General features: G+C 33.5%; 1 protein-coding gene across 3 annotated transcripts; it reads right to left on the minus strand.

The window, feature by feature from the left end:
- Positions 1-5,221: 5,221 nt before the first annotated feature.
- LOC131939608 (glutathionyl-hydroquinone reductase YqjG) lies at positions 5,222-20,944 on the minus strand. 3 transcript variants are annotated; one of them, XM_059298015.1, is made up of 9 exons: positions 20,887-20,944; positions 14,829-14,975; positions 11,064-11,242; positions 10,638-10,710; positions 10,263-10,461; positions 9,624-9,717; positions 8,651-8,767; positions 7,648-7,764; positions 5,222-6,846 (listed from the first exon to the last, which is right to left on the minus strand). In XM_059298015.1, the coding sequence occupies exons 2-9, from the start codon at positions 14,953-14,955 to the stop codon at positions 6,757-6,759; spliced, it is 996 nt and encodes a 331-aa protein (XP_059153998.1). In that variant the 5' UTR covers positions 14,956-14,975; positions 20,887-20,944; the 3' UTR covers positions 5,222-6,756. The 3 variants fall into 3 exon arrangements, with proteins under 3 accessions (XP_059153998.1, XP_059153999.1, XP_059154000.1); XM_059298016.1 differs by having other exon boundaries at positions 20,913-20,929; XM_059298017.1 differs by having other exon boundaries at positions 14,829-14,971; positions 20,887-20,906.
- Positions 20,945-24,978: the final 4,034 nt, after the last annotated feature.

A 24,978-nucleotide genomic window follows, 5' to 3' on the forward strand; every position in this document is an offset into this window, starting at 1 on the left:
TATCACCACCACCCAGGGGCGTAGCGAGGGGGGGGGGGGGGCGGACCGCACCGGATGACACCATTTAGGGGGGTGACACCAAGGCAAAAAAATAGCAAAATATATAGAGAAAAACTTGAGGGGGGGGGGGGGGGGGGGGGGCAAATCGAAAGTTTGAGGGGTGGTGCAAATCGAAAATTTTGAAAGTTTGTCCCCGGGAAGGGTTGCTACGCCTCTGGGGGGATGACACCCTTAAGTGCCGCACCGGGTGACACCCAACCTCGCTACGCCACTGCCACCACCATCACATGACTACCGTTATGTTCACAAGAGTGCTAGGCCATAGTGAAACAAAATACCATCAGTTCCTTCCCTTTAAACCACTTTATTTTAAATGTATAAATGATACTTTTAATATACATGAAAATCATCTTTAAAGTTGTGAAATCAAGTTAACCACACTACTGTCCAATATATGTATTTGAATTACTTAAATGTGTTGATTTGTATCAAGGTAGAATAAAAAATATCACACACACTGTGATGAAAACATTAATTCCTATTGGAATTTGAAAATAAAAACTGCACTCTATACAAACGTGTAATGAATGCTGAACATTTAAAAGACTGAATTTTTGTGTTATATTTGGGTATCTGTGTCACCAGTTAACTTATTGTTACATCAAGAAAAACTAGGAATTGATTTTAGCCATTGCAAAGTGTATTCAAAAGTTTCTGTTCCTGGCTCATTTTTTTAATAACTAAAATATTTCATTGCACTCTTAGCGTCATTAAATGTAAATGTATAATTTATGATAGTTAAAGAATATGCAATACTAAGAAAAAACATTTTAATTTGTCAACTGTAACTAATATCTTGAGAATTAATTTTGAATTATCTGGACAAACGAAATAGCTTGGAACAAATATTTTCATCATTCATGTTATTAAATTTATATTTCTAAATAAGTTTTTAAATATGATATTTGTTAAGATTGTTTTTTCAAGCTTAAACTTTACTATTTTACAGGGAAATTGCTGTAAAAATATACTAACAAATTTGATGCTTAAATATTGCTTTGTATTTTTGGTAATAAAATGGGCATGTGTAATTTCATTAATAGGCTGTAATATTTCAAACAAAAAGAGACATTAAAAAAAAATCATTAAGAGAATAGTTGAAAAAAATGTTGTGGAATTTTATAATACTGAAAATGAATGATATTTAATTTTTGTTTTACAAAAGAAAAGTGCAAATATATAATCAGAACAAATAGTATGTAATTATAATCCGTTCATATGCACACTTATATTTTTTACCATTTGCCTAAAACATTATTTAATATATGAGTAGGTATTTGATTACATTATGATCTGTCTCCTTTAGAGTCTACCATTATTTATTCATTAACTACAAGAATAATACATCAAAACCTTCAGCTTGTAAATTCTTAAGTCGTTAATCTAAATTAGGCATTTTTGTAAAATAACCCTTCAAAATACCTGTTATACATGTTTCCAATATGTCATTTTACATTGTTTTCATGAGAGAATGGTTGATGATTTAAGAATTGGTACGACACATTTTTAAAGTTTGTTAATACTATTTTTTGCGGATGGTCTATTGGAAATTGAACTCTGAATGTTGTTGGGTAAATCTGATATCCTTTGATAACTGTGTAGCCTATCGTGTTAGTGATGCTGCTGGGTCAACATATGTGTGTTGATTCTCATACTACACAGATCAGGTGTGTAGACACACATACACAGGCTGCAGCAATATGACACAGTTCACAGAAATTGACTCTAAATATTTATCAATTTGAAAATGTGTCTTAACATGATACTTCATTATGTGGTAAGACTTAAGTTGTAACTGTAGGCTGTTGATTTTGTTGTATCACACTATAGGGTTACTGTTGGGTGAGCAGGTATAACATGTTTCTATGCTGATACCAGGGACTAAATTTAGTATGATTAACCCAATTGTGGTTTTTTTTATAGCTGTCATATTCTACTTATTGGGCTATTAGTGTATAGCTGGTTTAAACATTGATTAGATTTACAAACCTGTATGTCTTGTTTAAAGTATGGAATGCAGGCTATGTTACTGCAACAAGACACTGCAGGCACACAGGCAGTCAGGTTGTTACTGCAGCAGGACACTGCAGGCAGTCAGGTTGTTACTGCAGCAGGACACTGCAGGCAGTCAGGCAGTCAGGTTGTTACTGCAGCAGGACACTGCAGGCAGTCAGGCAGTCAGGTTGTTACTGCAGCAGGACACTGCAGGCAGTCAGGTTGTTACTGCAGCAGGATACTGCAGGCAGTCAGGTTGTTACTGCAGCAGGACACTGCAGGCAGTCAGGTTGTTACTGCAGTCTGACACTGCAGGCAGACAGGTTGTTACAGCAGCAGGATACTGCAGGCAGTCAGGTTGTTACTGCAGCAGGACACTGCAGGCAGTCAGGTTGTTACTGCAGCAGGATACTGCAGGCAGTCAGGTTGTTACTGCAGCAGGACACTGCAGGCAGTCAGGTTGTTACTGCAGTCTGACACTGCAGGCAGACAGGTTTTTACAGCAGCAGGATACTGCAGGCAGTCAGGTTGTTACTGCAGCAGGACACTGCAGGCAGTCAGGTTGTTACTGCAGCAGGACACTGCAGGCAGTCAGGTTGTTACTGCAGCAGGACACTGCAGGCAGTCAGGTTGTTACTGCAGTCTGACACTGCAGGCAGACAGGTTGTTACAGCAGCAGGATACTGCAGGCAGTCAGGTTGTTACTGCAGGCAATCAGGTTTTTACTGCAGGCAGTCAGGTTGTTACTGCAGCAGGACAATGCAGGCAGTCAGGTTGTTACTGCAGTATGACAGGTTGTTCACACTGCAAGCAGACAGGCTGATACTGCAGCCTGAAGACAGCCCATTAACTGAGGGTTGTCTGTCTTTTACCATTAAATCAGGTGTCTATATAATGTGCCATATATATATATGTTTAACATTTAAAACAGACATTAAACTTCATAGGAAAAACAAAAATGATATCAATCTGTTAAGATTAGTAAAGGAAAAGACACTGTATTCTACTTCAGTCTGCATAGCTATTCATCATGTGATTTATGTAACCTGTACCATGTGTGGTTAAACCAAGCAGGTGTCAGCACAACAGAATAGAAATATTTCACAGAGTGCTTTTGTTTTTTAAAATGAGTAATTAGACATTTTAAAAAGCAAATAGAATATGTATTTTACATTTATTTTGAGAAAATCATCTTTTAATTACAAATATTTAAGGCTTATTTTAAATTACTGTTTGCATATCTAACTGCATAAAGGTTAGTGATCTGGGCAATGTCATACATTCTTTTTTTTTTATATCCTCATTCAAAACTATTGAACATGTCCGATCAGTAAAAATGAAATGTGGTTTTTGTTATGCTCCAAACTAAAAAAAATACCCCTCAGTTGTATAAAGTTGATTAATATTTTTATTTTTTATTTATTTATGATCTTTTTTTAAATTAATTAATATTCAGGGTTTAAAAAATCATTAGCCCAACCATTGCATCCAGAGGTAAATTTACACATAATTTTAGTAACTTATCCAAAATTGCTTGAAATATTGTACTGCAGGTAATCCAAAAGTAAGAAAAGTTTGAACGTAAAATGGCTAAAGGCTAAAGTAAATCAACATTTTTAAAAAAAAATGTTAAATATTTTAAAAAGATCTTAAATATATTAATAGGTTATTAAATATTTCAATAGGATCTTAAATATTTTAATAGGACCTTAATGGGATATTAAAAATTACAATAAGTTATTGAATATTTTTATTGGATTTTAAATCTTTTAATGGGATTTTAAGTATTTTAATAGGTTATTAAATATTTAATAGGATCTTAATTACTTTAATGGGATATTAAACATTGTAATAAGATATTGAATATTGTAATGGAATTTTAAATATTTTGATGGGATCTTACTTGTTTAATTTTTAATTTTTAACTAAGAAATACATTTTTCAACTTTATTAATTTGTAAAGTTTTATATTTGTTTATTTAGGAAAAGAAATACTACTAGTAATGTTTTGTGTAGCGCTTGAATGCATTCCAAAGTTGATGGTAAATGAGACTAACAAATTTAAACCATGGGTAAATTTGAAAATGTGTGAAGAAGAGCTCAAGCTATCAGCAACATGTAACAATGTCACCACATAAAAATTTGAGCTATCTGTAAAATGTAACAATGTCACCATATAAATTCGAGCTATCAGTAAGATGTATTAGTATCACCAAACAAAAACAAAAGGAGAAGCTGTTAGTGATGTGAACTACTTGTTTTGGTCTTTTGAGTTCTAGAAAAGTTTGTTTTGAATACAAGTAGGACTGTAAATATTGCACAACCCAACAACTAATGCAATTATTTATTACCAGATACAGCCCATTGGATAATGAAATGATGTACATGCCCATACTTTCTAGACTCATTCAAAATTGTTTCTACAATTTTATTTCTTCTCTATTCCTATACTCATCATTACCATAGCTAGCAGCTAAATTGCATTGTTCATTTTATCATTGTGATTTCATTTTTAATGAATAAATTACAATATTTTCACTTTTAAGGTTTTGTATTGTAACTTACGGTTGTGTTTAGCTAAAATTTTCTTAAATGTTTTTTAGGAGTGTTGAAAAATTGTATTTAAAGTGTTTTACCTAGCAATATGGGACAGCATGGTTGAACAATAAAGTGCTCAACTGCTAACCCGAAAGTTCGGATCCCTGGCTAGAGTCAAAGCGCATCCCTGTGTCCACCCAACTCTGATGGGTACCTAACTTACATTAGGGAAGTAAAGGTGGCTGGGCACACAATCCCTTCATATGCTGAGGTCACATTTGGTGACTGTTTCTTCATTCCAAACACCAAAACCTTTCAACAGTTTCCTTCTAGCACTCCATACAGAACCTACTTAACAAAACACTTGGATAGAAATAGTATACGTTTAGTTTCTGTTTGCTTTTTATACCAACACAAGTGAATTTTACAATTTTTAGGTTGGCTTATAAAACCACAGAGACCTGAATTATGTTAATAGTCATGCAGTAATGCTCCCAGTTACTATAATTGTGTAAAGTGGTTCTTGTATAATTATATATCATATCTGCACGAGCCCTGGCTATAATTGCTATGTTTTTACCTTGACTAGAAAAACAGTGATGCAACAAAAGGTTTAATGATGATACATAATTTATTTATTAGCCTTTCAAAAATATTACATAAAAAAAAACACTGCTATTCTGAAATAAGCAAATCATCTACATAAAAATTGTAGATCTAATGAAAAGAAGTGACAGCAAATATAAAAAGTGTATAAAAAGATGAGAATGACATTGTATATAAATGCTATAATCTAAGTATAAAAATAATAAAAGGAAACATGTGAATAGAAAATTGATTATAAATGCTTTGATGAATTAAGTATAAATGGAAAGGTTGGAACAAAGATTGAATATAAATGCTAAGATGAGAATAGCAGCAATTGAATACACATGTAATGAGATAAGAAATAATAGGAGGAAAAAGTGGTATTAACCTGTATAAAATAAATGGATCACTATAAAAATGTAAATAACCTGAGATGAGTAATGCCATACAATGAAGTACTTGACCCTTCAACTCTGCTGTGGAGCTCTATTGTTTGAACAGTGGTGTAGAAAATTAAATACATTTTTTTTTTAAATTATCTCCCTTGGAATGCAACTTTTTATTTTGAAAATGTGTAAGTTAAAAGGCACAAAGGTAAGTGAATTCATTACTAAATACCAGACAAATATACATACAAGTTGAATTTGATCTCTATAATCCTAATTAATTATGCTAATTATCCTTAAATTGAATGCCGAATAAAAAGATTATAAGCTATTGCTGTTTACAATCAACTCAGGTTTATTACTGATCTTTAAATGAAAAACTGTCAATAGCTCTTGTCAATAACTGACTTGGTTTGCTTTGAAAAAACAACCCACCTGAAAGAACTTTGAAAAGTTGATGTAACAGGATGTGAAAAAACTGATTAATTCTTTTTAAAAACATGATGTTAAAGTTTGAATAATGCACCTGACAACTTTCGGAAAGCTGCTGACTCAAAAAGACTCATTTGTTTTTGTAAATAAGAATGTGATCTTGTCTAGAGACCACACATGAAAGGTCAGCTCTGATAGAGACAACTGATATGAGATGACCATTTATATATTTGCTACTTTAAAATTACAATAAATTCATTTTAAAACCGACCAAAATATATTTTAAATCATACAGGCTTGCATTAAAAAAATAAATATAGTTAAAATCCTAAATAAGCTTGGTAAATATTTTCAGTTTTATATAAAAATAGCTAGGGGTGCAAAATTATATATTTAGTGGTTACATAGTACAATAAATTAAATTTTTACTAGTAAAATATTAGCACAACCAATTGAAGTGTTATGAAATCAATATAAGTGAGATATTCGATTGAAATTCAAAGCGAATACATAAGCTGTATAAACTTGAATCAGTGAACAATCAGTGAAAAATTAGACTGAAACCATACATTTGCAATAAAAATTATGCCTATCAACATGGTTGTTGTTTTTTGTTAGTTCTAATGAATATCTCAAACAATGGTGGTTTTTTTTAAATAACTATTTTTACACTCTGAATTATTAAATTGAATATTAATTGTATAACGAATAACACATTGTGGTTCTTTAAGCTGAATGAACATCAACTATCTGACAGCTACATTTTCTCCCTGTGATGGGGTGACATCAAGTCTAGCTCAGGTCCTACAGGTACAATACCAGTAGGGTTGATGGTCAGATGACTTGCCTGAAAATAGCCACAGGAAGTTTAGGGAGACATTTTAAATGTATACTGGTGTGCATACAAAAATTCATACAAGTTTAACAAAAATTAATTGTTTTTAAATGAAAAGTTTTAATGTTTGGATGCAATACTGAAATGCAAAAACAATGCTGACTTTGTTTAATCCACAAGCGTACAGGTACAGTAATGACATTTTCAATTTTGGATAATTATTTGTCTATTTACTTTATTTTTTTTGCCAAATTTTAGTTTTTAATGTACACCAAGGTCTTGATATCTCTCGAGTGGCCATTTTTAAGCTGTTTCAATTTATTATTGATTATTGATGTAGTTTTGTTGAAATTCTTGTGAAAAATAAAACCAGAACTCTTTTATACAGCAGAACCACATTAAGCAGTCACTCAATAACAGGTACATTGTGCATAAAATAATTTACCAAATGGAGATATTTGTTCTAATTATAATCTAATCCATACATTTAGTGAGAAAACTGGCATACTTTCATTTCCTAAGAGAAAAAAAATTGCTAAAAACATATATTTCAATTTCAAACCCAAATTAATAAACCCAAATTAACTGTACTATGCAAGGATTAAAAAGAGTAAAAATAAAAAAAAACTCAAATGGCGAAACAAAAGTAGGCCCTATAACAGACAAAGCTAAAAATAACTTGATATGTAGTTAACACACTCAAGATGTTCTCCCCTGTAGTGGTAAAAGTAAATGTGCCTAAAATTAGAATACTTAAGTAACAAACTTAAACACCTCACAGTTAAGGCTAGAAGAGAGAAAATGTGAACTCACAAAGTAATGTTTCATGATGTGTTCTTGGTCCACTGTATCGGCGACCCCAGGCAGCTGGTAGATGTCCCTGACAAAACCCCACAGGTTTGGATAGTCCACAATTCTTTTCTTGTTGGTCTGGTAGAGATCATAGCAAGGTTAAATTAACACACAGATCATAGCAAGGTTAGGTTCACTCACACACAGATCATAGCAAGGTTAGGTTCACTCACACACAGATCATAGCAAGGTTAGGTTCACTCACACATAGATCATAGCTAAGTTAGGTTCACTCACACATAGATCATAGCTAAGTTAGGCTGACTCACTCACAGATCATAGCTAAGTTAGGTTCACTCACACATAGATCATAGCAAAGTTAGGCTAACCCACACACAGATCATAGCAAAGTTAGGAAAACTCACACACACATCATAGCAAAGTTAAATTAACACACAGATCATAGCTAAGTTAGGTTCACAGATCATAGCAAGGTTAGGTTCACTCACACACAGATCATAGCAAGGTTAGGTTCACTCACACATAGATCATAGCAAGGTTAGGTTCACTCACACATAGATCATAGCAAGATTAGATTCACTAAAACATAGATCATAGCAAAGTTAGGTTCACTCACACATAGATCATAGCAAGGTTAGTCTAACTCACACACAGATCATAGCAAAGTTAGGTTCACTCACACTTAGATCATAGCAAAGTTAGGTTCACTCACACACAGATCATAGCAAAGTCACTCACAGATCAGCACTAAGTTGGGCAAACTCACACACAGATCATAGCAAAGTTAAGCTAACTTAGACACAAATTATAGCAAGGTTAGGCTAACTCATTTTCAAATTATCCTCCCATATATCAATCAAAATTTTAGTAGAGAGGATTTTAATACAAATTTTAAAAATGAATTTCAAAGTTTAACATATAAATTAGGTTACCATTAAAGCATATGTGGTTTACGTGTTTTGACCGATTGAAAACATCAGGGATGGAAATGTAAAAATCAAACCTTGAAGTGAGTATGGTAGACCGTGTCAAATCTGATCAAAGTTGTGAAAAGTCTGATGTCTGCCTCTGTCAAATCTGGTCCAGTTAAATATCTTGTGTGGGACAGCAAGTCTTCTACCTGAAAAATAATACTAACAATTTACGTCTTTTTCTAAATAAAATAAAGGACTTTGTGGTCTAAAGGTAGTGCTTGCACCTACTAACCCTAAAATCTGAAGTTTGAAACCCGGGCTTGATTATATCGGACGTCCCTGAGCCCACCCAGCTCTGATGGGTAACTGATTCATATTAGAAAATTAAGGCAACTGGCATAGTGATGACCACACTATCCCCTAGTATTCTGAGGTCATTAAAACAGAAGAGCTCTACTTGATCTACCCTAAGTGTTATGGGCATGAATGAATAAAGTAGCTTATGATGTAAGTACGTAATAATTAGTTCTTATTGTATTGTAAATAGTTAAATCATTCTTGTTTATTAAATGATTATTAACGTAGTTAAATTAATTAAACAAATATCATGATAAAGCACTGTTTTAGTATAAGGAAGGTTTCATAGATAATGAACGACAATTATTCATTTATTTTAGATTTCTAAGTAGAAATAGCAGGTTTGTTTAGTTATATCATAGTAATAGTGCACCAAATAACTGAAGTCCACAGATTTAAAAACTAAAGATACCCTTTACAGAGTGTAACTAGTACATGTTTATAGAGCTGGTCAGCTGGTCATGTCTGGTAGGGGCGGAGCTGGTCATGTCTAGTAGGGGGGGCAGGGCTGGTCAGGTCTGGTAGGGGGCGGAGCTGGTCATGTCTAGTAGGGGGCAGAGCTGGTCATGTCTAGTAGGGGGCAGAGCTGGTCATGTCTAGTAGGGGGCAGAGCTGGTCATGTCTGGTAGGGGGCGGAGCTGGTCATGTAGGGTGGGGACTGCGGGTTACACATGTAAACACCAGCTGATGTGAAAGGAATCCCACCTTATCTAGAGCAATGAAGAGTCCAGCCACTGCTTCATCATAAGCCTCTTGTGATTTAGCAAAGCCACATTTGTAGACCCCATTGTTGATTTCCCTGGTACAGAGATAGAGACAATGTCTTAAAGCTGCAGGCAGAATGTGTCAGCAGACAATAATAAAAGCTCTACATTAAGTTTATTCCACAGTAAATCCCTGTACAAACCTACATCATTATCTTCATTCAATGAGTTATCCTTTAAGATCTGGTGATCCATGGGGCAAAAGAAGTAGAGTTCACCTGTTTCTATGACTTATTCATATCATTGGATAGGGTTGTCTGTTTTGTGCCCAACATCCTTTATTTTTCTTACTTACTCAAGTTAGGATTGGTCAAGGAGAATGAGATGAATGAAGAATTCAGAAAGAGTAGAGAACTTCTAACAAATTTTTATTTGTGTGTGTAATGTGGTAGAAAATATTTAATAATTAGACTAATAAATTATTTCAGAAAAACTTTTTTGGCTAAAAAAGAAAATTAACGACTTACAGATGCTAAATAATTTGCATTTAACATAACCAAAGTCAATATTCTATAAATATTCTATTAGTTTAAATTATATTTATTGGAGGAAAATAAATATATAAAAAAAAAAAACTTACGGATAAATCCAAGCATTTAGCCCATCAATCTTCTCCTTCAAGTGTTCTGGATACAAGTTCAGCTCCAGTTGTTCCGGTGTTTTACAGAAAGCCTGGAACTCAGAGTTCAACATGCGGATGATTTCACTTGATTCATTGTTCACTACCTTGTTTGTTAACTTGTCCCACAAACACGGCACAGTGATGTTACCACTGTAAGCTGGGGCAAATACAAACATTTCCCTTTCAGAAACAAAGCTCTATCTCAACACTTACACAATCAAAGTAAACAAACTTTAGCAGCTGATGGGGTATGATTCTATCTATCTTTTCAAATATGTTGAGTGTTTGAGGACAAATGTTCCTAAAACTTTTAGTAAAAGAAAATCAACTTACAAGGATCACTTTTTGCATACACCTCTCTCAGAAAATTACAGTTGTTCACAGTGTCTAAACTACACTTCGGCTTCTGTTGCAAATAATGTAGGTTGTAAAAAATAATGAACAATAGAAAATAACTATTTAACTTATTTAATTTCATCTTGTAAAAAGTTGATTACTGAGATAAACTTCAATATTTTCCTTACTGAAAGAAATCATACAAAGTCTAATTTAAAACCCTAAAGCTGTGGTATTATTTATTTAATATAAGGATACAGATCAAACCTGAACCATTAATAACCTTTACTGTAATGCTGCGCTACTGGTGTGGTAGTTAGGAATGATAGAAATGACAAATATTATATTTATAATTCTACTTTAAAATGTTGAAGTAAAATAAATAAAAAAAAAAAAATAAGCAAAGACATGAATGTACCTGACCTTGTCAGTAAAGGCCCAGCCGTTTGGACCTAGGAGCCAGTCAACCACAGTGACAGAAATGTTATCCTCTAGTCCCTTCAGTGCTCTCAGTATCAGTGTCCTGTGTGCCCATGGACAGGCCAGTGATACATACAGGTGGTAACGATTAGCTTCTGCTTGAAACCCTGAAGAGCCATCAGCTGTAATTTAATAAGGCTTTTATTTTGGTGAAGCTACCTCATCTTGGTGCTTTCTGGTGAGGCAATTCTGCCTAGATATGGTGGCCTTGAATGCCATCTGGCTAAATGGCTTTGTCTTTACTGTGCAGGAATCATTTTATTATCTATAACTATGTCTAGTTAAGGAGTGGAAATTGCACTGTAGCGTATTTCTAATATTGCTATTTCTGGCACAATGCCTGCTTCCAAACCCTTTCAATTGATTGTTGTAATTAAATGATATGTTGTGATTTAAACTCTGCACTCTATCTCTCTCTATCTGCAACATACATATTTTCCTAGACTTTGAGATCAGGATCTTCAGCGATATATGGAGAACTTAAAGATACAGACTTTTGTTGAAAATAATATGTTGGATGTAGTATATGTATTATTAAATTTTATTTAAGGAAGAAAAAAAATAAAGGTATATTCATATGTAGAAACATTTTAAGCAACCAGAAAAGTGTTAATGGTGGTGACAAAAATGCTCTAGAGAAGATACAAGTAACAGAAAAACGTTGTCACATGTCACAACTATGGAAAGTACACAACACTATTGGCGTCATTGAATGTAGTATAAAAATAGAATTAAACATTGAATGTCGTAAATGACACACAAAACTAATGACATTATCTTCAATAAGATTCACTTCCCACATCTGTCAATTTTAAAATATAAAGAAATAAACTATTTCACTCTAATTTGATTTAGATCTATAGATCTACTTATGAAGAAGTATGCTATAAAAACTAATAACTGTGCCAAAACTAATAAAAATTACTTTAAAAACTACATAAATATCATTTAACAGCCGGGTTTTCAACAGAATCATTTAGGTCTCATAATCAGTGTGTGCATATAATGTATATATTTGGTTTTAATTTTTCAAATAGGTATTGGTAGCCTACATTATTTTAAACGTGTGAGATTCAGATTTTTTGCTAATTCCTTGCTTAGACACTATTATTGTTCAAGGCATGGTAAAGCACATTGCATTTTGACTAGTAATTATTTTATAAATTATGTTATAAATTATTTTTCTAAAACAAGTATAACATTAAAAATATATAGGCCTATAAGTTGGGCGTAATGGGTACAGTTACAGAATTTCTGGGGGGGAGGCAAACACTGTTAAAAGTATATATTTTCTATTTAACTTCCATTTTTTGGGGGGTGGGGGGCTGTAGACTCCCCCAAAGAGATGCCTGGAAGAAACACTGGTATTGATGGCTAGTATACATAGCCTATATATATATATATATATATATATATATATATATATATATATATATATATATATATATATATATATATATATATATATATGTTACGGTCAAAGCCAGAAGTTGGCCAAAGCATGCATTGGCCGGCCAATGCGCGCATTGGCCAATATTGCCTCCCATTGACCGGTCAAAGTCCGAAACTTAACTTGATTTTGGCCTTTGGCCGGCCAATCCGCGGACTGGCCAAAGTCTGAAATGGCTCTTGATTTCGGCCTTTGGACTGGCCAAAATTCTAATTAGAAGATCATCTGGTATGGGACGACCGGCCAATGTTCGAATTAGAAGATCATGAGCAGATTTAGCCTTTTTTATACCGTAAGTATCATGAAATTAAGTCTTTATTATTTATTAATTAAAGTAAATGAAAGAAAAATTCAAATTATATTATTGTACTATAGTCTCAATCAATATTATCACTTGTTACAACAAGTTGAACTTTTATGGCATTTAGATTTATATAGTAGCTTGTTATTTTTACACTAGCAGCGATTTGTTGTGCATTAGCTTGTGCAATTGCAGCAAAAGTAGCCTTGGCCACCGGTCAGTGATTGTGAAGATGCGATGGTTCGTAGTGATTTTTCCTTAGTGCCAAAGGGCGACAATGAGAGCAGTTTTTTGTGAAGAATTGAAAACTCACTTCTAGCGTACAGTTGTTTTAGAACACCTCGACGCTCATGGCTACTACAATGACGCTTTGGGGATCACCGCGACCTCTGTCAACATCTGGTATACGGATGCGAACATTATCTCCCACTTCAGTTTGTTTAAAAATTTTATCTGATTTTTTTAGCGTCTTGGCACCTTGAGTTTGTAAGCTAGTATGAAATGCTGACCTGTTGTCCGTGATTTCTTGTTTATTGTGACATAATCTGCAAGTAATGTTCCCTCCATACCCTTCGTCTTCTTCATTGGCTACTCCGCAAATTGCATGGATATCGTTGCCACAGGATCCACAAGAATGGGCTGCACTACAATATCTTTCACAAGCTATACATATTATTGTCAAGTTTTTCATAAAATTGAATAAATTTGAGACTCTCAGCCCAATGAGCTGATTGATTTGTCTGTATCCATGTCATCATCATGTTTTGAACATCTTGGTTGGCACGTTCTACTATACCTTGGCTTTGGCTATGCCTTGGATTTCTGTGAACTAGTTTAAGTTCAGTCCACATGTTCTTTAGTTCAGAAATAACTTGATTCACAAATTCTCTTTCATTAGGATTTGGATTATTTATTTTGGCAGCCATCTGGTATGTCTGTCACTCAGAATAATGAAAACGCGATGACAACTTAGTCTAGATAAGACATCCCGGCCAGTGCGTGCATTGGCTGGCCAATGTATGAATTACTTTGTCAATTGTAAACTTTTTGGACTTTGGCCATCACGTCCCAGCCAGTGTGCGCATTGGCCAGCTAATGTAGGAAATACTCTCTCAGTGCTAAGCTTTTCGGGCTTTGGCCAAGAGAGCCAGCCAATGCGCACATTGCGCACGGGCTTTGACCGTAACATATATATATATATATATATATATATATATATATATATATATATATATATATATATATATATATGTATGTGTGTGTGTGTTTATATTGACTTCCTTTTTATTATATGTATATTTACATGAGTAGCATTGCACCTTGAGATTTTTTTTTAGCTGAAGCTTAATACAGAGGAGGGAGAATAAAATATCAAGTTTATTATTTTAATTTTTTTATAATCATGTATTCATGTAATTTATGCATTTGTTGAGGACATTTATTATTTTTTACATCTAGCTTAAAATTATTTAAATTGTCATCTAAAAGTTCTACAACTATACATTTATAATAAAGATACCAGACTGTAAAAACAGAAGTTCACTGAATCACATTTTGGATAGTTAACATTATAGACTGCTCTCATCAGAAACTATTTATACTATTCCTAAATGGTTTTGACCATTGAAATCAGTATTAAAGTAGCTCTCCTAAAAAAAGGCTCCATAGATTTTAAAGGAATAAAAAAACAAATTCAACTATTAAATTATAGTACTTGTTGGCCTATTCCTATTAGTAACAAAATAATTGGGTTTTTTTTTCTTAATATTTAGATTTAAAAAATCCTGAATGATCCTTTTTTTCAAAAACTGAATTATTATTAAGTTAAATTAGTAGAAGACCAATTTTCCAAATTCAACCCAAATATTTTCTCAGATGTTTATAAATCATGTCTACTTAGTGTGCTGCCAATTAATTTATATATGGATCACACATCAAAAAGAAAGAAATAGATTACCAGTGATCCAATGTCTGAACTGAGACTCCTTCCGGACAAAAGCCCCTTTAGAGTCAACACTAGTGCGCCAGGATTGCTTGACATCCTGTTGATCTGCCACATCAGCTGATTTTTCCACTGAGCTCATGACTGTTTTGTATTTCCTTTCTTATTATAAATTACAAAATAAAGATATAAAAAATAAAAAATACAATTTCTAATCCTAACTTCCCATGATAATCTGTACTTATCACCTCAAACCCAAGAGTTTGACATCAGACATCCTTTACATTGGGGGATGGTGATCTATTATTCAATTAGGCCTAGAGCTATATAAAATATTTTATTAAAATATTAAATATACGAAAATATACTCATATTTACAGACATATTCATTAGGCAATCCCCTCTCCCCCACATTACTAGTTTTGGCCGAATTTAGGACGCTAAACTAAGGTTTTACATCTAAATATATCAATAGGCTGATATAGGCCAGAAATTAACTTTAAACAGAAGTATTTGCGAGCAAGATTTGCTATATAGATCTAGATCCATTAGTTAAATACACAAGGGCCAACTGTAAATTAAAGTGGTTACCCCTGAATCTGGAATTTTTTATTTGATTAATGTTACCAAAAACAAAAAATCTTGAGCTTGGTTGAATCTGATGGAAATGTCACTAATCTTTATTTATTCGCCTACTGTAAAGTTTTAATACAATTGTTTAAAAACAGGTAGGCCTACAATGGCCTACATGAATCATTGAATAAAATTTTATAACATTTTTGATGTGATTTTTGTAACTTTCAAAATGTAAAAATGTGAAATAATTACTTAAATTGGTATTCTATCAACTTTTAGGTACGTAAAAGTTGCCACATTGTTAAGGCTTTAATAGAAGTACATAGTGATATATTTTTGTCAAATATTATAGATAACTAAATAATAAACCAAAATCAAAGGCTAAATATATCAATACGAAGAAAATGGCCTGTTAAGGATACAATGGGCGCTAGGTTGATAGTGCTGTCTATTTTCTCTAAACTAAAACCAAAACAAAATCACCACCTCAATTTAATTTAACCGGAAACGAGAAATGATATTGAAAACGGATTTTTATCCAGAATCGGTACTTTAAACAAAATATAGTCATAGGCATATCCCTAAACCATGCACCTAATCTCATTCATGACAAAAGTTGCATTTAGAGTTTCTTTCAGGCAACTCTACTTGGGAGTAGGGGGCCCCGCCCCCCCCCCCCCCCACACACACCCCAAAACATGTCTACCGTCCCATTCAATGAAATATAATTATATACTTTTTGAATTCCAGTGTCCGCCCCCTCCCAAAAATTCTACCCCCGCCCCCCAAAAAATTCAAGTACCCCCACCCCTCGCTGGGGAGGAAAAAGTCTGAAAGAAACGCTGGTCGCATTTGTAGATCATACAAACTGAAGGAAGAACCTGGGCGGGGCTTCGCCCCTACCGGAAGAGATGCATGAAAAAAATTGTGCACGCTAAACACTTTTTAGATTAGAAAAAGTTCCCCCCTCCGGGAAGGAAGAAGTCTGAAAGAAACACTGGTGTCGCGCTTAGCCATTACCCGAAGAATTGAATGAAAGAAACTCTGCACGCAAACCACTTTTTAGATTAGACACATGAATTAGGCTTTATTATAGAGTATCGATGACGACATTGTTTTTGAGTTGGGGGGGGGGAGGGGCCGGCTTAGACGTTCTTACGCGGGGGATGGGCTTCGCCCCTATCCGAAGAATTTTATGAAAGAAACTCTTCACGCAAACCACTATTAAGATTAGACAAAATTGGCTTTTTGATTCAATGTTTACTTGAGAATCAATGACGTCATATTACTGTGTGCACTCTCCGGCTTGAGATTATTTTTACTATATGCTAAATGTGACGTCATATTTCGTTTCCGTATTACTCTGAAAGTTTTTATTTTGCTTGTAATTTCTCTATAGCGTTCTTGTCAGATTGATACACAGATACATACACAGACAGCGAAACTTTGTATTAATAGGCCAGAAATTAACTTTAAACACAGGGGTGGAACTACAGTGCCGCCAGACCCAGCGATGCGGAGGGCTCACGTCATTTAGGGGCCCACAGCCGACCATAATCAATTTTTTATAGTTAAAAAAATAATTCTCTTGCATTTTGACTTGATGGATTTTTTGTAAAAAGAGTACTACAGCTGCGGTTGGATTTTTATTTATTCTATAGACACCATCACACGCTCTTGTATATTATTTTTCCATTTGTTTTAAACCATAAGCTGTAGTGTGAAAGATTTAGATAGGCTAACGTTCAAAACAGTTCCATGACTTATTTCCCTTTTTAAAATAATTAAATAGGGGTGCTCATAAGCTCCTTTCAATAGAATTGTACTCTAAACACAAATTAAAAAGCAATTACTTCTCTTAATTATTATTTTTTTTTAAAAATACATACTAAAGAATGACATAGTATAAAAAGGAAATGTATTTAAAATTAATATTATAAATACAAAAAAAAAACATAAAATAAACATAACATGAGAAACCATTACACATACAAAGCTTTCACGTTTATATTCTGTTGACCGACTAAATTGTTTGCATATATTATGATAGATATATATGTATATTATATATATATATATATATATATATATATATATATATATATATATATATATATATATATATATACATATATATATATATATATATATAGGCCTAAATATATATATATATATATATATATATATATATAGGCCTAAATATATATATATATATATATATATATATATATATATATATATATATATATATATATATATATATATATATATATATATATATATATATATATATATATATATATATATATATATATATATATATATATATATATATTTATATATATATATATATATATATATATAGGCCTAAATATATATATATATATATATATATATATATATATATATAGGCCTAAATATATATATATAGAAATATACTAGTCTCTGACGATTTTACTTAAATCTACTACAATTACCTAAACTAAAACTATAGTTCACCCTTAAATTTAATAAGTCAGCTTTTTCACATTACTATTTAATTATTTATAATAATCAAAGTGTCTATTCACAGTCGTGACCGTTTTTTTTTAAACTTAATGTTAAAAATACCCAATTGGGCATGAAGATGTGTGGTTGAGTGGTCATGGGGAGTGGCTCAAATGCTGGTTCAAATCTATCAGATGCCTTATTGCTATGACTCTTAATCTTATTATCAAAATATGTTGTCCCAGTTACTTGAGTTACTCATGGAAGGGTTATTTTTGTTAATTTTTTTTTTTTTTTTGTGATGTAATTGTTGGCATATCAGCAAAAAAAAAAACCTGTCCCGTAGATTTTTGCTAAGAGAAAAAACACAAAAGTGTGATGGTAGCTGTGAATGGACACCAGCAAGTTGACGAGATTCCTTCCGTAATGTTGTTGACATGGAATAAAAATGTGCTTTTTTAGATTTAGGACCATAAAAATATTAAATGATAAAATTTTATTAAAAACTTAAGCCTAAAATTAATTCAGAAATTTAATATTTTTAGAATAAATGCTATACAAGTTGCAGATCCAGAGAACTTGAAAATAATTTGTTGAGTTTAAGGCTACATTTCTATTTATTTTCATCAAGCCTAAGTTATAACCCGATGTTTCACTTTCGTTAGACAAACATTGATTGGCTGTAAAGGAACTCCGTGATCGATTTCTGACAGCCCCACATCATAGTTATTTTGTTTACAAAACTTTGCAGATCAAGTTTTTAAATAACTATGCAAATTTAAACACCATGACCTATTTTTCAATTTTTAGCTTACAATGTGTACAATAAAATTTATGGCGGCCATTATTTATGTCGCCATTACATGTGAAAACCAAATTGTTTTTGCTTTTTTTTTTAATTTTTATTTAGTTACCGAAAATATTAAAAACATAAAATACATCCAATCTTTAGTAAAGTCCGAAAAAAAACCAGAAAGACAGGATTTTATAACCATTTTAATTGTAACTACGCCGTGCAAGATTTTAAAATTAATTTATGCACCTCTCAAATACATTTGAGACTTGTCTCGCTGGTGTCCATTATTATGATTATAGTTGATGAAAAAGGACATCCTATTTCACCTGATATTTATTCTATGTGATAATGTGAATTTTAATGGTAATTAATAGTCGAATAGCAATGTGAACAACCAACTAAACTCATGCTTAGGCCCTAATTACTATTAGTAGGCCCTATTATTTATTTAAAAATTCCTCTATGACCTACGTAGACGTAACCTGTAGCAGATATGTCTGATAATATGAGCCTAAAAAAAAGCTAAACTTTAACAGTTAGGGCCTACTAATTTACTAATTTAGCCGAAATAACTATAAAAAATATAACAAAATAAAAAAGCACTGCTCTCTTAATCTATACCTCATTCCACAGTCACAAAAAATGCTTTTATTATTTAGATATTATTCACAGTCCTATTTAGCATGAAATGACAGCCGACTGTGAATAGCCGTATTGGGGCTATTCACAGTCGGCTGGGATTAGAATCTAATGGACACAAGCGAGAAAAGTCTCAAAGGTATTTGAGAGGTGCATAAATTAATTTTAAAATCTTGCACGGCGTAGTTACAATTAATATGGTTATAAAATCCTGTCTGTCTGGTTTTTTTCGGACTTTACTAAAGATTGGACGTATTTGATGTTTTTAATATTTTCGGTTACTAAATAAAAATTAAAAAAAAAGCAAAAACAATTTGGTTTTCACGTGTAATGGCGACATAAACAATGGCATCTTGCTATTGGATAGGCCAACATGAATTTTATTGTACACATTGTAAGCTAAAAATAGAAAACTAGGTCATGGGGTTTTAAATTTGCATTGTTATTTAAAAACTTGATCTGCAAAGTTTTGTAAACAAATAGTTATCGATCACTAAGTTACTGTACAGCCAATCGATATTTGTCTTACGAAAGTGAAACATCCGGTTATAACTTAGGCTTGATGAAAATAAATAGAAATGTAGCCTTAAACTCAACAAATTATTTTCAAGTTCTCTGGATTTGCAACTTTTATAGCATTTATTCTAAAAATATAAAATTTCTAAATTAATTTTAGGCTTAAGTTTTTATTTTTTTTTACGGTCTAAATCTAAAAAGCACGTTTTTATTCCATGTCAACAACACTAAGGAAGGAATCTCGTCAACTCGCTTGTCTCCATTAGATCTAGGGCTATTCCCAAACAGCTGGGAATAGCCTTGCTTGACCTATAGGGCCTAATATTTTTAATAATTTAGGCCTAGATTAGTAGTAGATCTAGTTCGGTAATCTATCGTTTTGGGTACGTAAAATTGCCCGTGGCTATTAATGTACGAAAACGTTACCTCATTGTCAAGGCTGTAATAGAAGTATATTGTGATATGTTTGTGTCAAATATTATAGATAAATGAATAATGAACCTAAATCAATGGCTAAATATATCGATATAGGCCAGAAATTAACTTTAAACATTAGTGTCTGCAAGCAAGATTTGCTATATAAACAGCAGCCATTTGTAAAATCGAGTGACTTCCGCCTGAATCTTGCACTATAAGTCTATAAAAATAAAAATTTAACAAGATGGCTGCTATAGTAGTATAGTAAATGAGCATGGTTGCATCTGTTGGAAACATCGCTGGTGTTCATTTATTACTGAAAAGTTTTAATTCAATTGTTTAAAAACAGGTACATAAATGAAACAAGGAAACATTTTTGTATTTTTCAAAACATAAATCCTCCTCAAAATATGAAATAATTATTAAAATGTAAGGAGTCACCTGTTTTTCACATTACTAGACGCGGGCGATTTTACGTACCCAAAACGATAGATTACCTCTAGATCTAGTTCTAAATATAAAAAAATTAATATAGATCTATTAGTTAATATCTATCCTCTGCAGATTTTAGTTAACGTACCTAAAGCGATAGATTACCATGCATTAATATTATAATTATTAATAATTTAATATAGACCCTACCTGGATCTAGATTAAGGTAATCTCACCATATTATTATTATTATACTATTATTCCGGAATCGTATAGGCCCTAGCAGTAAAAAAAAACAGTATAGCTGAGTCAGTCGCGCCTTTCCGAAAACTACCGGAAGTACTGTAAACCATATTTAATTTGACGCTATACACATAATATTATTAATATTTTAAAATGTGCATAGATTGATTTTAGTTGCATTTTAAATTGTTTTGCTAAAAATTGTGTATTTCTAATTATTTTAAGTGTATGAGCTAATTATTGCTGCTACTAAGTCTAAACAGTCTAAACATTGTTCTAGAGTCTAGAGTTCTAGATAGTAGATCTAGTCCTTCTTACTACTTTTCTAGATCTAGATCTATTTTAATTTTATTTTAATAGATCTAGCTAGATCAAGATTTAGTCCAGAGTTTCTTTCAGGCATCTCTTCGGGGGGGGGGGGCTATATAATTTATATAGAAAATATATACTTTTAACAGTTTACCGCCCCCGCCCCCCCCCCCCCCCCCGAAAATTTCAAGTGCCCCCCCCCCCCCCCCGGAGAAAAAAGTCTGGAAGAAACACTGATTTAGTCCTACTTACGTCATTAGTAGATCTATTGTATTTTACTAATCTAGATCTAGATTTAGATCGTTGTCGCAATTCTTCCGCAACCTTAAATTTTCGTGTTTCTTTTAAAAAAAACATGAGCGAGAAAGTCATGAATTTAATGCCTTTTCAATTACTTTAACTTAAAAAAATAGAATAGAATCTCGTAGAAAAAAAAATAATTGCGCAACAATTGAACGGCAAACAATATATGTATAAAAGTTCGGAATATTAGTACTTTACTAGACTACCCGTTATCTAGTTAGATAACTGTGGGTTTCGGGGGTCATCCATATACGACATCACGTCTGTCACACAAAATAACCAGACCTCAAAAAGACGGTTTTTTTTTTATCTTTTAAAAACACCGGTTTCGGCTCAGCATAAGTCTGACCACACTATCCCTTCATATACTGACATCACAGGTGACCTACTCAACTCAATTTCACCTGCCTAGTGTCTCGCCAAGTTTCAGACAACATGTTTTTATCGTTAAAAAAAACCATTCCGGCCGAGCAAGTCTGTGACCACATTATCCCTTCATATGCTGAGGATAAAGAAACAGGTGAACTCTACTTCACCAGCCCTGTGTCCCGCCAAGTTCAGATAGGCAACTTTAATAATCACATTTTAAATAGGTAGTCCAAACTGAAATTGTAATATATTAAGAATTGTGAAGTCAAGGGAACTCACTCTTCTTGTATTAGTATTATATTTATAATGTGTTTTTGAGTGATGCCCTTGTATTATTGTCTCGTACTTCCTGTTCCCGTTTCCATCATGGTGGCTGAGGCCCAATAAAGTTCTATATACAAACAGCATGGTTTCTATTGTCAGTGTTTCAATCTACCTCAATTGGCGACGAGGATGGGATCAATCCACTAGAAAGAGCACCTGCTTACTTAAAAAGAAGTTTGCTAGAGCATATTGGCTAAGTATTTCTAGGATAATGGCGCTGTATGGCCAAATAAAAGAATTTGATTCAAATGATGAAACCATTCATGATTATCTAGATAGGTTAAGCTTTTACCTTGAAGCTAACGAGGTGACGATAGAAGCCAAAAAGACAGCTGTTTTGTTAACAGTCATAGGGCCTCAACAATTTAGGCTATTAAAGGACTTATGCGCACCAGCTAGTCCAGCTACCAAGAGCTTTAACGAGCTGAGCAAACTGCTAACAGACCACCATGCGCCCGCGCCATCAAAGTTCCTGTGTAGAGCCAGATTTGACGGTAGGACTCGTCAACCAAACGAATCAATATCAGAATATGTTGCTGCTTTACGTCATCTAAGTGAATTTTGTGAATTCGGAGACACGCTGTCTGACAGACTATGTGAAAAGTTTATAACAGGTGTAAACAGCCCTGATGTTCAAAGAAAGTTGCTTCTCGAGTCAGATCTCACATTGGCAATATAACTTGCAACTTCATTCCAGCAGTCATCTGAGGCGGCGAGATCTCTAGCACCTTCAGGGATCCATGCAGTAGACAGCAGGTTAGTCAATAAACACCAACCCCATCAGAGCATTTCAACTTATGCTAAACAGCATGCACGTTCAAATCTTAGATCTAAATCTAGTAATAATTATCAAAAATGTCATCGATGCAACGGTCCCCATGCATCTCATCAATGCAAGTTCAAGTCAGCAACTTGTTATAAGTGCAGTAAGCAAGGTCACATTGCCAAGGCCTGCTTTGCAAAGTCTTCGTCTGTTGCTAAATCTAGCCAGTCAAGACAGTACCGCAACCAAAGGCAGCACTATGTTAACTCTCACCAAGACTACCTAACCCAACCAATGAACCACTCTACCAGTGAAAATGCTCAAACTGATTCGCAGCCGGATTTCAACCTGTTCTCTGTGAAATCAATAAGTCATGCTCCCATCAATTTACCAGTTTATATCAACGGTAAGAGCATCATCTTCCAACTTGACACTGGAGCATCTCTATCCGTCATCGCAAAGAAAGACTTTGACGCTGTCACAGGAGGATCAGTACCTCTACAACCATGTCACAAGTGCCTAACAACATACACAGGTGACAATGTTCCAGTGATAGGAGAGTGTATGGTTCATGTAAGCTATAATGGTCAAAGTGTTAAACTTCCTCTTTTTGTGGTTGAAGGAAATGGACCACCATTACTAGGAGGGGACAAATTCACTGCATTAGACTTTAGTCATGCTTACACTCAACTAGAACTGCATCCAGATTCAAAAGTCTATACGACAATAAACACACATAAAGGACTCTACCAATATGAAAGACTATGTTTTGGTATATCATCTAGCCCTGGAATTTTCCAAGCTGTCATGGACAGTATTTTTAAGGATATTCCAAATGTTTGTGTTTACTTTGACAATGTGTACATAACTGGTAAGAATGACACTGAACATCTTAAAACACTTGATAAAGTCTTGAAAATAGTTGGTGAAAAGGGTTTAAAGATAAACAAAGATAAACGTCAATTCATGCTGACAGATATTAGTTTTCTTGGTTATATTTTAAGCAAGCAAGGCATCAGACCTCAACCTGAAAAAACAAAAGCCATTAAAGAAGCACCCAAACCTGAAAATACCCAACAACTAAGAGCTTTTTTGGGCTTGATAAATTACTATGCGAAGTTCATAGGGAATCTGTCTGGTAAACTATCACCACTGTACAAGCTGCTGCAGAAAAATGCAACTTGGCACTGGGGTAAACAACAAGATGCTGCTTTTAATGCAGCAAAAGAAGCTTTGTCTTCTGACACCTTACTAACTCACTATGACCCAGGGAAAAGACTTATCTTAACATGTGATGCTTCACCAGATGGTGTAGGAGCAGTCTTATCCCACATAGATGAAAATGGTGACAGACCCATTGCTTTTGCCAGTAGATCTTTGAACCAGGCTGAGAAAAATTATTCTCAGTTAGATAGGGAAGGCTTAGGCATCATTTTTGGTGTTAAGAAATTTCACAAGTTTCTATTTGGTAGGGAGTTCACCATCTTTACAGATCATAAACCATTGCTAGCTTTGTTTGGGGAAAACAAACCCCTGCCAGAGCATGCCGCACCAAGGATTCAAAGTTGGGCTATCACACTAGCCGTATACAATTATGAATTGAAATACAAACCTGGATCTGAGAATAGTGCAGATAGTCTTAGTCATTTACCTTTAAAAAACCAAAGCCTTAGTTATGTACCAGAGAATGTATTTGTTCTTTTCACTATCATGGATAACTCCAATATAAATGTGAATGATGTTAAGAGAGAAACACAAAAAGATGAGTGCTTAATAAAAGTATATGAGTACTGTAAGAATGGTTGGCCTGAAGAGTCAGTGAATGATGATTTAAGGCCATATAAAAAAAGAAAAATGGAATTAAGTCTAAAAGATGGAGAACATGCAGTCCATTATCAGTCAGAGTTGCCTAAACAAATTATTTGTAACTTAATAAATGATTATGGTGATATGGCAATTTCAAATGCTTTTAAAGAGAATACATTAGTAAG

The sequence above is a fragment of the Physella acuta genome, unplaced genomic scaffold (assembly GCF_028476545.2).
Source record: "Physella acuta isolate Inbredline_101_S28 unplaced genomic scaffold, ASM2847654v3 ptg000284l, whole genome shotgun sequence".
NCBI lineage: Eukaryota > Metazoa > Mollusca > Gastropoda > Physidae > Physella > Physella acuta.

What these genes read in the sequence shown, in the direction of transcription:
- LOC131939608 (XM_059298015.1), bottom strand. Translation starts at nt 14,955, where the DNA reads ATGAGCTCAGTGGAAAAATCAGCTGATGTGGCAGATCAACAGGATGTC. An exon ending in CTAAATGCTTGGATTTATCC is followed by an intron (nt 9,718 to 10,262) that starts GTAAGTTTTTTT and finishes TCTCTGTACCAG; the next exon opens with GGAAATCAACAATGGGGTCT. An exon ending in TCTTCATTGCTCTAGATAAG is followed by an intron (nt 8,768 to 9,623) that starts GTGGGATTCCTT and finishes ATTATTTTTCAG; the next exon opens with GTAGAAGACTTGCTGTCCCA.